This window comes from Culicoides brevitarsis, chromosome 3 (assembly GCF_036172545.1).
Source record: "Culicoides brevitarsis isolate CSIRO-B50_1 chromosome 3, AGI_CSIRO_Cbre_v1, whole genome shotgun sequence".
In the NCBI taxonomy this organism is placed as follows: domain Eukaryota; kingdom Metazoa; phylum Arthropoda; class Insecta; order Diptera; family Ceratopogonidae; genus Culicoides; species Culicoides brevitarsis.
Genome location: NC_087087.1, coordinates 25,205,283 through 25,224,352, shown reverse-complemented (window position 1 = coordinate 25,224,352; position 19,070 = coordinate 25,205,283). Strand labels below are relative to the sequence as shown.

Here is a 19,070-nt window from a genome sequence, read left to right as displayed (position 1 = left end):
GGAACATTTTTGTTCATATTTTGAATAAAAAAAAACATGAAAAATAACAGTTTCTAATATAAAAAAACTTAATTTGCTAAAATAAGACGTCCCTTTTAAAATTAGATTGAAAAAAAAATCATTTGACCAAAAAAAAATTTTTTTTCAAAAGTTTCATTTCTTGAAATTATAAGTTTGATTTTTCTTTTAAAATTGAAAAAAAAAAAATTTAAAAAAATTAACAAACCAAAAATTATAAAAAAAAAATAATAATAAATAAATACAATCTTCAAGGGAGAAGAAACGAAAATATAAGGCAAATTAAGCAAAAAACTTAAGTTCAATGATTTTCGAAAAAATATTTTTATAGAAGAAATTTCTTGTAAAAATATTATTTTTAATACAAAAGTTTTAAAAAATTAAAAAAAAAATTGACAATTATTTGAAAAATTATTAACTAGACAAAAAAACGGTTGTTTTTGATGAATTTTTCAACTTTTTTTTATTTTGCCCCATTGGATTTTCGACTTTTGAAGTTAAGCATGGGATAAAAAGTTCGATAAAAATTTTGAGCGGCCTTAAATTTTATTAAATCAATTTTGCTTAAAATTAATAATTCCAATGGGGCAAAATAAAAAAAAAGTTAAAAATTTCATTTGACCATTTTTTGGTCTTTTTCCTTATTTTTTCAAGGAATTTTCAAAAATTTTTTAAAATATTTTCAATTTTCAAGAATTTTTGTATTGAAAAACGAAATTTAACATGAAAAATTCATTCTCAAAAATATTTGCAAAAAAAAATATTTTTAAAATTTTTTGACAGTTTTTTATGAGATTTTTTTTTTTATTATTTTTATCTTGAAATACTCTAAGATTAATTTTAAATTAATTTAATTAAATTAAATTAATTTTAAAACATCTAAAAAATTTTGAACACCCCCAATTGAAAAAAATGTTTTGTGACAAAAACATCGTGAAAAATTTAGAAATATTCAAAATTTTGGCCTTGAAAATGAGGAAAATTATTAAAATATTACGATAAAATCAGATTTTGCGAAAAAAAAAATTTTCTACAATTTTTAAAAAACTTGTGTAGAAGGAAAACCAAAACTTTTTAACAAATAAAAAAGACTAAATGTGAAATTTGCTTGAAAAAAAAATAAATATTTTTGAAAGCTCTTGTCGTAAAAGCATTACTTTACTTTTCCATTTTTTTTTTTAATATTTTTGTATTTATTAAACTTTCTCAATATTTTTCTCAGAAAAAACAAAAAAAAATCTCCTTAGCCTAAAAATTCTGAAAAGATAATGTATAACTCGACGGTTGCCCGCTGGTGGGTTGAATGATAACGGTCTCCTCAATAGTACGAGGCGCCTTGTCTGGTTCAGGTACAACTGCAACCTTCATCGTTGTCACGTCATGCGTCTTCGCATGCAGCGCCAAACTGCTTTTCCGCGTGAATTTCTTGTCGCATTTGGGACACGCAAAGAGCTTCGCGTCGCCATGGACTTGCGCATGTTGCGTCAATTGCACTTGAGATCGGAAACTTTTGTCGCATCCCTCGGCGAGGCACGGAAAATTTTGCGCTCCATGACTTCGCACGTGAACTTTCAGCGCATTTGCCGACGGAAACGCCTTGCCACATGTCTCACAAAGTCTTTCTTGGGTTTGATGGGCTTGCATGTGTTCGGCAAGATCGTTTCGCGATGCAAATTGCTTCTCGCAAATGCGACACCGGAAAACGGAGTTGGTTTCTTCGTGTTGTCCGTGCGCCGAGACCATGTGATTTTCGAGATTGAAGCGATTCACGAAGGGTTTGCCGCATTTGTCGCAGCTAACGGTGGTTTTCTCCTTATGGGTCAGGGAATGAGCGTAGAGAGCTTTTCGGTTCGTGCATACCTTGGCACACACTTGGCAAGTAACGTTGGCATCTTTGCACTTTTGGCTTTCGGTCATGTGCGTTTTGAGTTTTTCGAAGGAGTCGAAGCGACTTTTGCACGTCGTACAAACGTAAGCGGGCCCATTATTGAGCACCATCTTAATTATCGGCTTCGAGCTGGGCGAACGTCCGTTACTGAGTTTCCGCTTCTTTGGCGTTGTGCGGGGCGTTCGCGGTTTGTATTCCTCGTCGTCGGAATCTTCCTTCGGGGGTGTCGACGCTTTGAGATCCTCACTATTGTAGCTCACAGATTTGTTTCGAGACGAGGTGCGACGCACAGGCGGCGTCGTGACTTCATCAATACTGACAGAAACTTTTGTCTTTTTCACGGTGACTCCTTTGAGTCGATTCAGTACGTGCGAAATGTCGAGAACGGGCTTTGTCGCTTCGAGATTTGGCGTTTCAGACGGCATTGCAACAGGTTTCTGCAACGCTACAGGCACTTTTTTCACGGAAATTGGCAGTCTCACGAGTTTTTCCGAGATAATTTTGATCCTTGTCGCTTTTTCGCGCTCCTGCGCCGCGAGTTTTGCCGCAAGAACCGCATCGGCGTTCAAGAGATTCTCGAAAAATTCCTTCACGATGAGAACTTGGGCGAAACAAGCCTTGCAAATGCACTTTGGTAAGTCGTCTGTGTCGGAAATCTGTTCCAATTGGAGAAAAAAATAATTTTTTTAAATGGAATTTCACAAGAAATTGCAATATTTCACCTTAATTGGGAAGAATTTATCGACAATTTCGCGCAAATTCGGGTCCTTCCGGGAAAAAAGCTGGATTTGCGGGTCTGCGGCGTTCGTGGCACAAAATCTACACAAGTCACGAAGTTCCATTCTGCTTTCATTTGGAGGGATCTTTAAATTTTCCGTAGTTTGTGTGTGGACAAAGCATTTAAATATCCGCTTCTAACAAACTCCGCTGCGGGAATGAACAAACTGGTTTTTTACGGCTGTTTTGTTTTGATTCCATTCGTTTTTTGCGTTCTGTCAAAGCGGCGAGATCGTAATTCTTTGTTTTGGTATTTCATATCGACTCAGAATTTTTCTGATAAATTTAATTAATTCTCAAATTTTTCCCTAAAAAATCACTAAAAATATAAAATCAGGTGAGTTTTTTTACATTTTTTCAATAAATCCAATTGAAAATCCAGAAAAACTTGAATTTCAAAAGAAATTTTTCGTTTTAGAACCTTCACACAAAGTTAAACAGCCTTGAACTGTGACGTCATAAACATTCCGTGAAGTGAAGATGGTTTGCGTTCCGTGTTTTATCGTGCCAGTGCTTCTGATTATTTGGAAGAAATTTATCGAGCCCTATGTTTGGCCACACATTTACAAATATTGGTATGGCGTGGAATATGTGAAAGATGACAAGAAAGATGGACCTTTTAACTGTGAAGGAGGCAAATGTATATTTTCCGGAAAGAAAAAGGAAAACGGAGAGCCCGTGGAGAATCCGCATAAAGAAGCGACGACGACAGAAACTGATACCAAAAAAGATTTGTGAACGGGAAATTTAGAAGATTTTCTTAATTTTAACGATTTTAATAAGACTATTTTGATTGAATTAATTTGAGGATTTTATCTAAGGATGGAAGGTTTGAAGGCTCAAAAGTTGTCAGTCTCAAGAAATTGAAGAAAATTCGAAAAAAAAATAAAAAAAAATTTTCGAAAATTTGAAATAAATTCGAAATTCGTAATTTTTTTTCGAAAATTCAATTTGTATGAATTTCGAATTTATTTCAAATTTTCGAAAATTTGTTATATTATTTTTCGAATTTGTTTCGAAAAAGCAAAAATTCTTTATTTTTTTTTAAAGTTTTGTAATATCAAATCAAATGTGAATTGTTAATCACTTAAATGTCAATAACTGAAGAAAATTCGAAGAAATTCGAAAAAAATTAGAACAAATTTTCGAAAATTTGAAATAAATTCGAAATTCGTAATTTTTTTATTCGAAAATTTAATTTGTATGAATTTCGAATTTATTTCAAATTTTCGAAAATTTGTTATATTTTTTTCGAATTTTCTTCGAAAAGCAAAAATAATTCTTTAATTTTTTTTAAGTTTTTAATATCAAATCAAATGTGAATTGTTAATCACTTAAATGTCAATAATGAAAATTTTGAATTGAACAAATTTTCGAAAATTTGAAAATTTTCGAAAATTTAATTTTATATTTTTTTTTCGAATTTTCAAATATTTTTTTCGAATTTTCTTCGAAAAGCAAAAATAATTCTTTAATTTTTTTTAAGTTTTTAATATCAAATCAATGTTTAGACTTCAAAAATTGTTTCTGAAAATTTTTTTGGAATTATTTTAAAAATTGTTTCAAAATCTTCCGATTTTCGAAAATTTTTTCTATTTTTTTTCCAAAATCTCTTCAAATTCTGAAGAATTTTTTTTCAAATGATCGAATTTTCGAAAATTGGCCTTAAAACTTGATCTTCGATAATTCATTCTAAAATTCTTTGAATATTCAAAAACTATTCGAAAGTTTTTAAAATTCTCAAAAATAATTTTAAACTTCTTCGAGATTTTTAAAATTTTTCGACAAATTTCTTCGAAAAATCAAAAAAAAATCTTAAAATTTTTTTAAATTTTCTAAAATTTGTGCAAATTCTGAAAAACTATTTTTCAAGCTCTTTAAATTTATGAAAATCTTTAAAATTTCTCTTAATTTTGTTCTAGAAGCTGGTTCGAAATTTTCGAAAAAAATTTCAAATTTTCGAAATAATTTTTTAAGCTCTTCGAAAATTATTTAAAAAGTTTTTGGTGTTCTTAAAAAATAATTTTTGTCTTCGAATTTTCGAATATTTGTTCTAAAAACTCTGAGATATTCGTAATCGAAAGAATCGTTCAAAAAATTTTCGAAAAAAAATATTATTTTTTTTTTAAATATTTTTTTAAGGTTTTTTTTCGAACTACGTTTCATGATCTTCTTTTTTTGTGTCAATAACAAAACAACCAATAACCACTCCTTGTGCATCTCATTAAAATTTGTTTTTAAAAATTTATTTACTTCAACAGTTTTTTATCGACATAATCCTGTTCTATCGCGCAATTTATTGACTTTGCAAAAAAAAAATTGGAATTCCCGTAAAAAAAAAGCATCAGACATCAACACCGACAAACTTCAACCACTTGACCGGTCTTTCTCTCTTTTCGCAAACCAGTTTAATATCATCTGCGAGTGTTTTTGTACGAGAATGGAATGAAAGAATGACGTCAATATCAAAAACAGACTGATAACATGCCAGTTTGCGAATGTACACAAAGAGCAATCCATTGAAACTTTAGCTATACAAGTTTCGGTCACGATCTATCTCTGCGTGATTGTGAGCGCGAGTTACTTTTTTTTTGTTAGTCTCTCAGTTTCTCTCTCTCGTGATTAAATTTTTCGAACAAAATAATTCCAGTGTTTCACTTTGTGTCTCCCGCGAGTCACTTGTGCTCCCTTTGCGCAAAAAAAATTGTCCAAAAATATTTTTTTTTTGGGCAATGTCGGGAAAAGTTTAATTTTGATCTCGAGAGGTGTGAAAAAATCGGAATTTAAGAGTTTTTCGAAAAACTTTTTTAAAAAAATCATCGAAAGTCATGTGTATGTTGTAAATCAAAGTGAAAATTTATAGTGAACTGTGTGTCGTGTTGATTGCCGTTAATTAACGCCAATTTAGCAAAATTGACAAAGTTTTAGGATTTTTCGAGTTTTTCTAGAAACATTTTCTTGTCGCTTCAAAGAAGATGCGTTGATTCGTCATCAGTACATTTTTTTTTGTGAAAGTAAATAAATTGTTGTTCAAGTAAATAAAATTTGTGTACACACAAGAAACATAACAAAAACAAGCAAAATGAATGAATCTGGCATCGATATGGACTACGACTTTGACTGCGATACGTTTCTCCATGATGCATTCAAGTTACTCGAAGGCTCACATGACGGCACGTTCTACGAACTCAAATCGAAATCCGTGTCACCCATGGCGCTAGAGCAGTAAGTACCTCATTGTTTTGCAAATTCTTATCACGAAAAATCACGGGATTGCGCGACGACGACGTGTCATCAACCTGCTTTCAAGGTTTCGCAAATCCTGAAAGAATTTTCAACAAAAAATTTCACGTCATTTAATGACGTCACTCGTTATCGCTTTGTACTAAAAACTTATCTGTTTTAATCTCGCTTTTAATTATTTACACACAACAGTGTTAAACAAAAATATTTTTAAAAAATCCATTGACATTTCACAAATAAAAAAAAATGTGTGAAAAACATGCAAACTTGGCAACCGAAAAAATTAAAACTTTTTTGTTTTATTAAATAAATATCAAAAGACGTCATGAGTTGATTTTTTGCGGTCTCTCGATTCGTCATGAAATATTAAAAAAAATTTTTTGATTAAAAACAAGACTTGTTTGTTTAAATTTTTTGTTATTTTATGCAAATAGCAGTCATTCACGTCTTGTTCGCGTGCAAAAAAAAACTTGAAAATGGAACATCAAGATGACATTAATGGAGTTCATTAATATCAATAAAATGCAAAGATCATGATAAAGATACAATTTAATAAAAAAATATTAAGAAACGTTTAAGAGAATAACGGACAAAATATTTAAATTTATGAAAAATTGCTCTGGCGGTGAGCATTGAAAGCTTCAGTATTTTAATTCATTAAGAAAAATATTTTTTAGAAAATGTTTTAGACAAATATTATGTTCGTGGGAATTTTTTTGATTACAAATTTTGATAAAAGTTATAAAAATAATTAAACGGATGATAAGCAACAATGATGCAAGAATTTTACCAAGACTAAGAGAAGAAGAAATAAAATAGCGACGCATTAAGATAACGTCGTCATTGAGAGCAAAGGTCGGGAATTTGATTTGCCACTCAAGTATCATCAACATTCTATTGAAGAACAAGATTTCGTTTCATTTGGAACTTCTTTGTCAACTTTGACATGAGGTTTTTTTTCAAATGTTGAGATGTTTTTGAATACATAGAACTTTAAAAAAAATAAGAAAAAAAATTTCTATAAGATAAATGAATATGAGCCTTTAAACATAAGAGGTAAGAACTGTTTGTTACCATTGCTTTTATTATTAAAGGATGCTTAGAGTTTCAAACTTAGAATGGTTCGGATTGTTGTTGTTGATTTCAGGTCCATCTTGCGATGATTTGGGCAAAGTTTACTATTAAACATTCACGTTTATTGCATTTTTAACATAATTCAAAGCGTTTCTTTTCAAACCTTCATCATATTGTAAAATCCTTCGTCAGCAAACGCCGAAAGTTAGTCTTATACAATACAATATTTTCATTCAACCAGGATTTAAATTTATACAATAAATGACATTAATTAAAGGGACTTGATTACTGACTAATCATAACATCTTGTATATAGAAATAAATAAATAGTAGATTTTTTCTTATTTGACGACATTAAATTCATTATTGGACACACTAACAACTACTTAAACACTAATATCACAGCTCACGGTTCTTCTCTCATTTGGCGGTTCGTATGTGGCTCAACAGGCAGTTGACATTTTGTGGAGTTTAACGACAGATAGACATAAAACGAAACATAATAAAACGATAAACAGCCAAAGCGCGCCAGAAATTTAAAAAAGTTTATTTTTGACTCACCTGCTGATCCAACTCCAGTCGGCGATTAAAGTTGTCGGTGAATTTCTGTAGGAACTCTTGGATGGTTTCCAGTTCCGCCATCTCGTGAAAAGGAAAGTTAGTCTTAGTTGTAAAACTGTTGTCTTAAGAAGGTGCTCTCAAAATTCACTTAACTCTTCCAGAAGGTTCCAAAGGGTTTCTAAAAGATCTTAATAAGTTTTAAGCACGTTTGGAGTCAGAAAACTTTTTCGTGATCTTGATTCTCGAACCAACGATCTTACGTTGACGATTTGTTCTTACATAATCCAATAGAGTAACGCCAGAAGTCATATTGAGCATTTTGATAGCTTCTTGATATCTTTGACTACCCAAAAATCAAATCTTACGAAGAGTTAAAGTTGCTAATGAATTGTAATCAATAAGTATAAATTCTTCATCGATATTTTGAACAAATTTTGTAATGTAATGACAATTTTGTAAAATAGCAGATTTCACAGGTTTAATTAAGCTCAAATTAATGCTTATTTACTTGTTTTTCAATTTACGCCTTGTCTTTTATCCGATGATTTAAAACTTGTTGAACAAAAAAATAAATTTCAAATTCAAGTTTACTAAGATTTTCAGTTCTTAAAGGCTTTCAGTTTTTGGCAGTTGATTATTTGAACGAGGACGACAATTTGGAGTTTTGACTTCAACTAATACTTAAAGGTATCTTAATTAAAGGGACAGTCGTTTGTCAAGATTATCTTCAGTTCGGCTTTGAAATGGACAACATTCTCAATTCGTCGGATATTTGAAGGAAGTTTGTTAAAGAAGTTCAAGCTCTCATGAAAAATACTATGCCGAGAGTAGGTTGTTTGGAGATCTTCTTCTTGTGTCGTAGTTGTGTTGTTAAGAGGTTAATTCTCATCGATTATTCGATCCCAGCTTATAATTAATATTTAAACTGATTTCTTTTCATAAATTTCATTCAAAGGTTTGTTTGTTTGTTCTTTCATTCAATAAATTTTTCATTCCTTTTATCCGCTTTCATTTTGGTCCCTGAAAAAAAATTAACCCAAGTAAATTGTTCATTAAAGTAAGTTATTAAGAGTTTATTGAATTATTATTAAAAAAATAGAAATTTCTAACCTTTTACAAACTCATCAAATTATGTCTCTTAAGCTTCTTAAGTCTTATAATTTTTTCCTGGAAAAAATTTAAACCTATAAATTTCATCATTTTAAATTACTTACAATTTTTTGTTACCTGGCGTCTCCTCCACCATTCCTCATGTTCAAATTACATCAAAAAGAAACGACCTTCCACGAAAATTCCTCTCTAAAAATCGGCTAAAATCTATCAACTTTGTGTCACTTTATTATTATATTATTAGCCGTGCACGCTACACGACAAAACATAATATATCATTATCTACCGTCGAGATAACTTTTTATAATCAACAATTTCGACACAGTAGTTTGAAAAAAATCTGCTACTACAGATAATTCTGTTGATAAAATTATGTAGCATGAACGACTCTTTTTTTACCTTATCTATCTGGGTATCAAATTAAAAGTTAATCCAAATACAAAATTGAAGGTCCTACTCCAAAAATTTCATAATTCCATCCAATAATTACTCACTTTTTCTCAATGTTTTGCTGCTACGTGATTCTGTTCAATCTTTTTCGAACATCATAAAAATAACGCCAGCCAAAAAATCATCATCGTCGTCGTGAGTAAGAGAATTAAAATAAATTTAAATGAAAGAGATTATCGTAGTATCGAAATTTTGTTCAGTCGTTCGAACACTTTTAAAGTCGAAACGCGTTTTGCGGGATTTTCGTGAAAAGTGATTAATTAAAAACCGGTTTCTTATCAATTTAAGATCTTTTTCTATTTTTTAAAGAAAATTTTGTGCAAAAAAATTTGAAATGTTCGAGTTGTCATAATTGTTAAAACAAAAAAAAAACAAAAAATAAATCATAATAAATAATAAAAGTCGTTTGTGTCTAAATATAGACAAAGAAATTGTTAATAATAGAATCGCGAGAGAATCACAAGTGATGGAAAATCAAGTGATGGATACCTCACCTGCAATGCCCGCCGCAGCTACGTCTTCGTCGTCATCTGGCATGGAATTGCCTCTGCCGGACTTTGGTCGCATCTATCACAGTGCGCCGCCCGAAACGATTCGCCCGACTGTCATAAAGAGTCGCAAGAAATACATGTACGACCTGAATAACAACAAAAATATCTTCGCCGATGACAGCCAACGTTCCAACATTGCTGCCGATAGTAATTGTAGCAATGTGACGACGACGACGACGCGACATTCGTCACACCCAAGCGAAAATTGGTACGTGCCGACGACGATGAGTAACAAAAGTTTTCCGTATGAAAATTCCTTTGTGAATCCAAGTTTCTTCCATCATCGCGATGTGTCGCGTCGCGATTCGCTGGACTCCCTTCCGCCGCCGCTGGAAGACACCGACATCGAAACTGTCAAAGTTCAAGTGGGCATCGACGATGATCTCCAGATGATTTTGGATCTTGATCCGAGTATCGTGGATCTCGGTACGACACCAACGACAGTTACAATTTCCGATCAACAAGTCACCGGATTGCCTCCGATCACTGGAGGGTACGTTTCTCCCAAGTCATTGTCAATGTTTTGTCCTTGAAAATTATTTTCTGTTGAGAGCGCGATTTTCTCACTTGTTTGTCGAGAGAGAGCGCGAAAAATCTCTCCCGCTTTTATTTATTTTTGTTTCAAACAATAGTTTACATGACACGTTAGTAGGTAAACATAACGAGCGAATGCATGGATTTCTTTTTCGCAGTAAAGGCCTTGGGCAAACATTGTCGCTGAATGTAAACAAAGTTCAGCTGCCGGAAAATTTTGCAATGAAATGTTAAAAGATAACACTATGAGAAGGAATTTTATCCAAAATCTCTGTGAAATTTTTTTGACAGTTGACATTTCCTTTTTTTGGCATTTTGACAAATGTCAAAATTTTTCTTCAGAAAAAATAATTTTTGGGTCCTTTAAAAGTCATTCAATTTGTTCTCCAAAAAAATATTTAAAATGGCGCTTTTTTGATCAGATATGAATTTTGAGTCATTTTTTGAACTAAAATTCTTGAAAAATTTGACAGCTGTCAAAACGTTTTTTTTGTCTTAATTTTGTGAAGTAATCTTTTTCATTCTTTTGAACAATATATTCTTCAAATTGTAACTCTGAATTCTAATTTTTTAACAAAATTTGACAACTGTCACAATTCTTCTTAAATTTTTAATCAATTTTTTGATGAATTTTTGACAGCTGTCAAAATTGATGTCAAAACTTTCATTTTGGCGCCATTTTTAAAATAAACCAATTAAATATCTTCTGTCAAACTCTTGCAACTTTTAAAATTTTTGACAGCTGTCACATTTTTTTTTTGTTAAAACTTAATTTGTGCGCAATTCTGAACTGAATTTAAAAAATTTTTTTTTCCAAATTTTTGATTTTTTTTTAAATTTCAAATTAAATATTTTACTTTGAACCAATTTTTGATCTAATCTTTTATAAAATTTTGCCAAATGTCACAATTTATATCAAAACTTTCATTTTGGCGCCAATTTTTTAGAATTTTTACATCTGTCAAAATTCTTGTTAAATTTAAAATTTTTGACAGCTGTCACTTTTTTTTATAAATACTTGATAAATACTCAAATTTGTAAGCCATTCTTTTAAACTAAATTTCAAAACTGATCTATTTCGTATTTTTGAAAATTAATCTTGTGAAAAATCTTGACAGCTGTCAAAACTTTTAATTTGGCGCCATATTTTCAAATTTCCCTTAAATTTGAGTTTTTTAATTATATATTTTTTAATAATTAATAAAATTTAGTAAAAATTCTGTCAAATCTGTCAAAATTTTGAAAAAAAAAATTATAAAAATGGCGCGAAAATTCAAATCTCACCAAAATCACTTTCAGTTTCTCCAAAAATGCGAATTTTCGACTTTGTGACAGTCGCGTTTCTTCATCAAATAATCGTAAATTGATAAATATCTTAATTCAAACAAAACTGACACATTTCTATTGTTTTCAATCTCCGTAACATTGTAATAAAATTGCACTTGTTGTATAACATAAGCAGACTAATTTGCTTAGTTAGCTCTTAATACATTTAATACGCGTTTGATACTCCATGAGGCGTGAAAAATAGTATTTTAATAACAATAAATAATAAAATATCCACGCAGACAGAGCGCAGTGATGCATAGCTAGCTAGAAAAAAATGCTTCTGTCGAGATTTAATCTCTCTTAAACGTTAACACTATCTTGTTACATTAATTCCGAATGCTCGCCATAAAACAATTAAAATACAATTTGATTAAAACATTAATAAATTTAATGGCTTTAAGGGATTTTATGAGTTTACTCAGTCGTAGTAGGCTGTTTTTTTCTCGCACATTCTGACATTTATTTGAGCATTCGTCAAAGTTGTCAGACCACCCTACAAGTTTTTTTTTACGTGAAAATAATAAGAATTTTTATTGCATGTAATAATAATTGAGTTGTTGATTAGATTTACGACACTTTTTTTCGCTTCCTTTCTTTCTTTCCAGTCCAACGTTCAAAACAGTCGTTCCCACATCTCGCACGCAACTAAAGCAACAATTGCAGCGCGAGCAACTGCAAGAACTGGAACGACGAGAAGCCGAAAAACAGCAACAATTGCAGCAGCAACAACAATCGCAAAGTGCCAGTTCATCCGCTTCCTCGTCGCCAGCTGTCAAAGTTCCGGTTCACGTGGATGTCGTTGATGTTCCTCCAAACATTTTGCAGGTAAAAAATTTTTTTCCTCTAAAAAAATCGTCAAAAATTCAAATTTGACGCGTTTTCAGGTCAAAACTAAACTGGAGAACCCAACGCGATATCACGTCATCCAAAAGCAAAAGAACCAAGTCAAGCAATATTTGAGTGAGTCGTATAAGCAGGCGCACAATTGGTCGCCAACGCCAAGCAAAAGTGATGGAATTGCGGAAAATTCGCATCTGATGCGACCCGCAAACTCGTATACGCCAACAAATCAAGTGCCAGCTGCGGTCGAGCAGAAAAGTCAAAGTTACGAGTACGGGAAATTGATGCATATTCAGAATCAAACGTTGATGAGCAATAATGGGCCGAATACGGCGCCACATAGTACGGGCACGAATGGGGCACAATTTTACTTTTCGGGAAGGTTTTCGAATGTGACAGCAAGTCCGTCGGAGTCGGCGATGTCACCGAGTATCAGTAGTGTGGCAACGAGTGCTTCGGAGGTGAGTGAAATTTTATTATTTTTTATTTACTTTATATCTTGAAAAAAAATCATGATTTTTTGATATCTTCAAAAATCATAAAATTTAATTTAATTCATTCAATTTAAAAAATTTAAAAAAAAAGAAAAATTAAATGTTTTCTTAAAAAATCTAAAAACTTATAAAAGAATGAATTTTGTTTCAAGGATAACTTCAAAGGTACTTTTGGGAAAATTTTAATTAATAAAATTTAATTTTAATTAAATATTTAAAATAATTTTTAAAAAATAAATCAAAGATGATATTTTTGTAAATGTAATAATTTTGAACAGAAAATTAAAAAAAATTATTTACTTTATTTTTTTTTTTAATATAAACTAATTAAAAAATTTTTATAAATATTTAAAAAAAAAATTAAATTATTAAATTATTATTGATTAATAATTTTTTAATGAAGAAAATTTTTTTAAAAAATTCTTTGAATGGAAAATTTTATTTTTAATTCTATTTTTTTATTTATTAAAAATTTATATTTATTTAAATTTTTTTTTTTTAATAAATAATTTTATTAAAAAGTCATCATTAAATATAAAAAAACAAAAAAAAAATTATATAAAATATTTCAAGAACAAAATTTTTTAAAAATCCTTCAAAAGGGAAATTTCGTATAAATTTCAGACCTAAATTCATGATAAATTTATTTTTTTCAATTGAAAAATTCCCATTTTTTTAAAAAAATTGTCTTTTTGTAAATTAATAAAAAAAATATTCAAAGATTTTTGAAAAGAAATTTCTTTTTTAAGACATTTTTCTAATGAAAAAAACTTCTTTTTCAATTTATTAAATTAAATTATTAATTTATAATATTTTTATGAAAAAAAAATTTCAAAAACACAGCAATTTTTGCAGATTTTTCTAAAAATATTTTAATTAATTTGCCAAAAAAAAATGATTTTATATAATAAAAATTAAAAAAAAAATTATTTAAAATTTGACAATTTTTAAAATAATTTAATCCATATCATTTTAAAGAAATCCGTTAAGTATTCAATATTTTTTGTCAAAAATTGCACAGAATTAAAAAAATTAAAAATGAGTAAAACTTACTAAAAATTTATCAGATTTTTATGAATTTTGATAAAAATTTTAACACAAAAAAATATCTTTAAGACCTCTATAAAAATGAATAATGAAAAAAATTCACACTTACGATAAAAAAAAAACTTACGAAAAAAAATCGCGTCGAAAGAAAGAAGTTGCGAAAACAAAAAACGCATTAAATCATTTTTCATGCTTGCCCGGGTCTTGATTGAAGTTTTGACACTATTTTTATTATTAAATCAATTCACGTCGATCCGGTGTTCAATGACACCTTTTTAATACCTTTGGTCTATTTATCAACGTAAATAATAAAAATAAAAAAAAATGAAACTCACATTGTTTATGATAAACAAAAACATTTTTTTTTTGCATATTACAAGCGAAGCATATGTGGTGTAATCTGATTATTTCATTTTTTTCGACGCGTCGTTGTTGTTGTTGTTGTGTCGACGATGACAATGATAGTAATTCATTATGTTTTTTATTCATGCTTTGTCAAAAGTTCGCCAAGTGCGGAGAAAAGGACATGCACGAATTTTTTATTATTTATTTTTTTTTTTTGGTTCGAAGCGATACAATGAATTTTTGCAGCGTAATGAGCACGAATTATGACAAGTTACTTATGTGTTACACAATTGCCGCTGGCAAAAAGGTCTGCAGCAGTACTTGACAAATGGAAGTTAAAGTCTGTAATTTACTCGTCAGATCAATTACAAAATTATAAGGTGATTAAGTGGAATTCGAACGAAAATTAATTAAACATCGCGCAACTAAATTGACTTGTTATCGAAAAAAAAAATATTTATTAAAAAATATAATTTTTTATCATTTAAAATGATATTTACTGCACACGCAGTTGCAGCGACAATAAACAAGTAAAAACGTAAGCAGAATCAAATGCGAAAATCAATTAACCTTCTTTCATTTGAATATTAATGATATGACGTCCGAATGTTTGTCCTCTTTACGCACAAGGATTTCTTCTCTATTAAAATGTTTAATTCGCAAGCAATTAAAATTTTTAAGTGTTTGACAAAGTAAACAACATCGAGAACAGATAAATCATGACTGGAATCTCCTCCAAAAAATCTGTGACAAATTGATTAACATGTCTCTAGAATAGTCTCTTCTCTAGCGATGATAACGAGGCTTCGACCGAGGTCGACATCAATTAATTTTTTTTAAGTTTTAATGATAAATTTAGTTGAAATTTACCTTGATTGGAAGAGTGATAATGTGAGAAGTGCGACAAGGAGCGCATGAGACAAATTAAAAAGTTGCCAATCAATGGAAAGTTGAAGCTACGTCAAGAGATGATAATTTAATTAGTTTTGAATTCAATCAAGAATTTAATTCTGAATTTATTTGAACAAAAATTTTCCTTTTCAAGAATTTTTTCAGAGGATTTTTCGTTTTGAAACATTTTATATAAACAAATCCTTTTTGAGTATTATTTTATATTTGATGTCTTTTTGATAAAAAAAATTATTTAAAATTATTTAATTAATTTTTTTTATCAAAAATTCATCAAAAATAAAGAAGTGCTTAAGGAAGATTTTTTTTATTTAAAATGTTTCAAAAAGGAAAATTCTCTTTAAAATTCCTTAATGGGAGCCCAATTTGGAGCAGAAGCTGCCATGTTGCAAAAATCGATGTTCAAGTAAATAATGCCTTGAGAATAATATCAGGAACTGTGAAAGCGACTCCATTACCATGGCTCTTCGTTTTGGCAAATACATATTGTACCTTCAGATCTGAGACGAAAACGCATGATTAAAGCTTTATTGAACAGTTGCAATTTTCATGAAAACTCCCTTCTTTATGACATTTTACAAGAAAAAATAGAACAAAGATTAAATTCTCGAAAAATTATTCGAGAATGGATGATGTCATTTGATGAATTCGACACAAAAGAAGAATGGAAATTAGCTTGGAACAACGAAAGTGTTGTAAACAGTTTTCTAATAAATGATCCAACTGAAAAAGTTCCAGGATACGATTTAGACAGAAAATCATGGACGAAATTAAACCGAATAAGAACCAATCAAGGTAAATGTAACTACTGTCTCTTCAAATGGAAAGTAACTTCTGACCCGAAATGTGATTGTGGTGCAACCGAACAAACGATTGCACACATCATTATGTTTTGCCCAAAGAGATTCTTCGAAGGAAGCTATGAAGAGTTACATAATTTGTCGAATCGAGCAAAGAAGTACCTAATTGATCTTGATATCAACCTTTAAGAAGTTTTAATATTAAAAAAAAATAATTAATTCATACGAAATATATATAGGGAAATTTTTGTTCAAATAGATTTCAGAAATAAATTCATAAAAGATTTATTTTAGAAAAAAAAAATTTTATTAAAAAACTTTTTATTAGACTTTTTTTTAATGAAAATTAAAAAAAAAAATATTTAGAGATTTTTGAAAAAAAAAATTCAAGGCTTTTCTAATGAAAAAAATTTAATTTTTCAAATATTTTGTTTTTTTTTAACTAAAACTTCTAAACTGAGATTTTTTTAAATTTATTGATTGATAGTTTTATAATAAATTTGCTTCAAAAGCAAAATTTTTCGTTTTAATGCCTTTTCTATTAATTTTTTTTAAACAAAAATCTTAATAAAAGTTTAAATCTTTTCAAACTTATCGATATCTCAACCAATTAAAAGGTGTGGCAACGTCACACAAACGCAAATTTTCACAAATTCATCTCAATTCGGTACAAAATTTAGTTCAAATACATTTTCGTGCGCACATTTCAGCAGTAAATGTATGATAAACAACTAAACAATGAATATTTGCCCAAAATACACACCGCATCTCACAAAATATCCAAAAATAACAATTTATAGTCGCCGATTTGTAAATAACATGATAATTATAATGTCATGAACGTGTCTCACTTCATCTCTCACAAAAAAGTTTATCTATATATATAACGTTTATCTCCTTTGTTACGTAGGCAAAATAAATAATAATTAGATCAAATACTGCGAGAAAAAAATTTAAACTTTGTGGTTCAACATTGCTTGCAAAATATATTATCAAAAGTGTGTTATATTTTACATTCCTTCACTTTGCTTTAACTGTGATAAGATTAGATTATATTATTATAACATATATCTGGACGACGACGACGACGCTTGAGCAAATAAGTCATAAACGTGCAAAATGTGATAAATTTGATGTGTGGCCTCGTTATGTCGTGTCGCGTTCTACCGAAAAAAAAAACCGGGATGAAAAACGGAAATAATATCTCTCGAGTCTTTCGATCGATCGGAGGTGTTAATGAAAAAACTTTTAGCGCTACTGTTTGTGCATTTAATTAAACAAGTACCAAAAAAAAATTATTTCTAAGAAAAAAAATTTCCGTAACATGCACCGCCGCCGCGCCAACCACCGAGTAACCAGTTCCAGCCCGAAAAATGTTGATAAAAGTAATTCACGTTTCAACTCCCAAGTTAAAGCGAGTTTTTTTTATTATTTCTAAAATGTCGTTTAAAAAATATATTGACGTACGAAATGTTAGCAAATTAAATCGCGATTACATTTATTAATATCTCTATGGAGCAAAGTGTTCATCATGTAATGTTACACGTATGTTACATGAGTTAAAGTTAATGTTTCTTTGATTGTCGCGAAAAAAAAAATGTTTTTTCAATGCGCGTATAAATTTGTGCCCGAATTGAGTCAAGGTGACCAAGACTAAACTTATTTTTGCTTTGGCCCATTCATGTAACGATCAGACGTGTGTTTATGTGTTACACCTTATAATGCACTTCTCAAACACTTGCTATTTTGTACACCTTTTACAAAAAAACTTTTTTGCTCTCTCGCATTTTCGACATGTAGACTTCTAAATATTTTTTGATTAGTCATAGATAAATGCGAGCGCTGCTGCTTTGAAAAAAAAAAGCTTTGAGCTTTATTAGCATTTTTCGAGAGTGTTGTTGCTGACTTGGAGTTGTTACATGAGAATGTTATTCAAAAAGTACGACTTGTTATTTATTGATCGACATTTTAGAAACATATTGACGCACGGAGATTATGCTTAACTCATGCGATTTTTGTGTTTGTGACAAATTTTCGTAAAAGTAAAAGGTTGAATGAAATAAGCGCATTTTGAACTTTAAAAAGTTCTGAAAAGCTTTTCACAGCTTTTACATCTCTTTAGCTCTTCATTAACTAAAAACAAGGATGTTTTACATCAATTTGACCTATCGCTTATGGCATACTTGGTCTAGTGAAAGGACGGGGACAAATAAAATTTTTAGGGACGACATTTAAATAATTTTTCTGTTCTCCTTCAAAAAATTGGCGATTTTCGGGAGGGCGTCGAACTTCCTGCATCCAAGAATGTCACGTATGGAGATGTTTTTGTCGATTCCTGCTTGTTGTAGTTCGGATGTCAGGTCGTTTCATAACTCATGATAATCTTCTCTTGAATACCTCCCTGATTTTTTCATCATTGTACAAATGAGTGAAATGATTAAATGTTCTTGATATTCTGTTGATGGGTTCATTGGAAGCAGTGGCGTCAATTCATTCTGTAGAACAAAATTCTTTAAAATAGGTCCCAAAATTGTTGAAAAAGGCCTTTGGAAGTAAATGGAAGTTAAATGGTTGCCATGTAATGGGACATATAAAAATCGACGTTGTCTTAAGTTGTACGATATTTCGTGATTTTGCGTGATCTTACAAGCCAGTTGTTGATAAACGGTGCTTTTCCTCATCAGGTTTTAATTCTCATCAGTTAAAAAATTTAAAATATGCTTAGATCAGTATTCATTGGTCAGTATTTGTTTCAATCTTGACTTGAATAAGAGAAAAATATCAGTACGTCTTACTTCTGTAGAGAGTCTGTTGAAAAAGTTTATTCCTTCACTTACTGATAGACTCGTGAACGTTCTGCATCCCAAGTTTTCATCTGAAAAAATAAACATTTCATTTAATCATTTCAAAATAAATTCGACGTAGTAAAAATATATTTATATTATTATAAATATATATATACAAAATTCTAGTTAAAAAAATCAACAACATCAATTAATTTTGAAGTTTAAATGCTCAATGCTATTTTACACAAACAATAAATACGCGATAACAGATGTTTCTATAATGCAATTTGGTTTCCCTCAGGGTTTCTGGCTTA

The 19,070-nt window shown here is 30.0% G+C and overlaps 3 protein-coding genes across 3 annotated transcripts in view; 1 reads left to right on the top strand and 2 right to left on the bottom strand.

Annotated features, from left to right (window-relative positions):
* The window catches only part of LOC134834673 (BTB/POZ domain-containing protein 9-like), a 131,751-nt gene that overhangs the window by 67,550 nt on the left and 45,131 nt on the right, over positions 1-19,070 (bottom strand). The window lies entirely within an intron of this gene.
* LOC134834397 (zinc finger protein 384-like) lies at positions 1,209-2,861 on the bottom strand. Its single transcript, XM_063849045.1, has 2 exons — positions 2,629-2,861; positions 1,209-2,562 (listed from the first exon to the last, which is right to left on the bottom strand). The coding sequence occupies exons 1-2, from the start codon at positions 2,746-2,748 to the stop codon at positions 1,267-1,269; spliced, it is 1,416 nt and encodes a 471-aa protein (XP_063705115.1). The 5' UTR covers positions 2,749-2,861; the 3' UTR covers positions 1,209-1,266.
* LOC134835411 (basic-leucine zipper transcription factor A) overlaps positions 5,766-19,070 on the top strand; it is a 33,815-nt gene continuing 20,510 nt past the window's right edge. The window contains exons 1-4 of the mRNA XM_063850288.1: positions 5,766-5,908; positions 9,566-10,165; positions 12,141-12,360; positions 12,420-12,836. Of these exons, the coding sequence (XP_063706358.1) occupies positions 5,766-5,908; positions 9,566-10,165; positions 12,141-12,360; positions 12,420-12,836 (1,380 nt within the window). The remainder of the gene's footprint in view (positions 5,909-9,565; positions 10,166-12,140; positions 12,361-12,419; positions 12,837-19,070) is intronic.

What these genes read in the sequence shown, in the direction of transcription:
- LOC134834397 (XM_063849045.1), bottom strand. Translation starts at nt 2,748, where the DNA reads ATGGAACTTCGTGACTTGTGTAGATTTTGTGCCACGAACGCCGCAGAC. An exon ending in ATAAATTCTTCCCAATTAAG is followed by an intron (nt 2,563 to 2,628) that starts GTGAAATATTGC and finishes CAATTGGAACAG; the next exon opens with ATTTCCGACACAGACGACTT.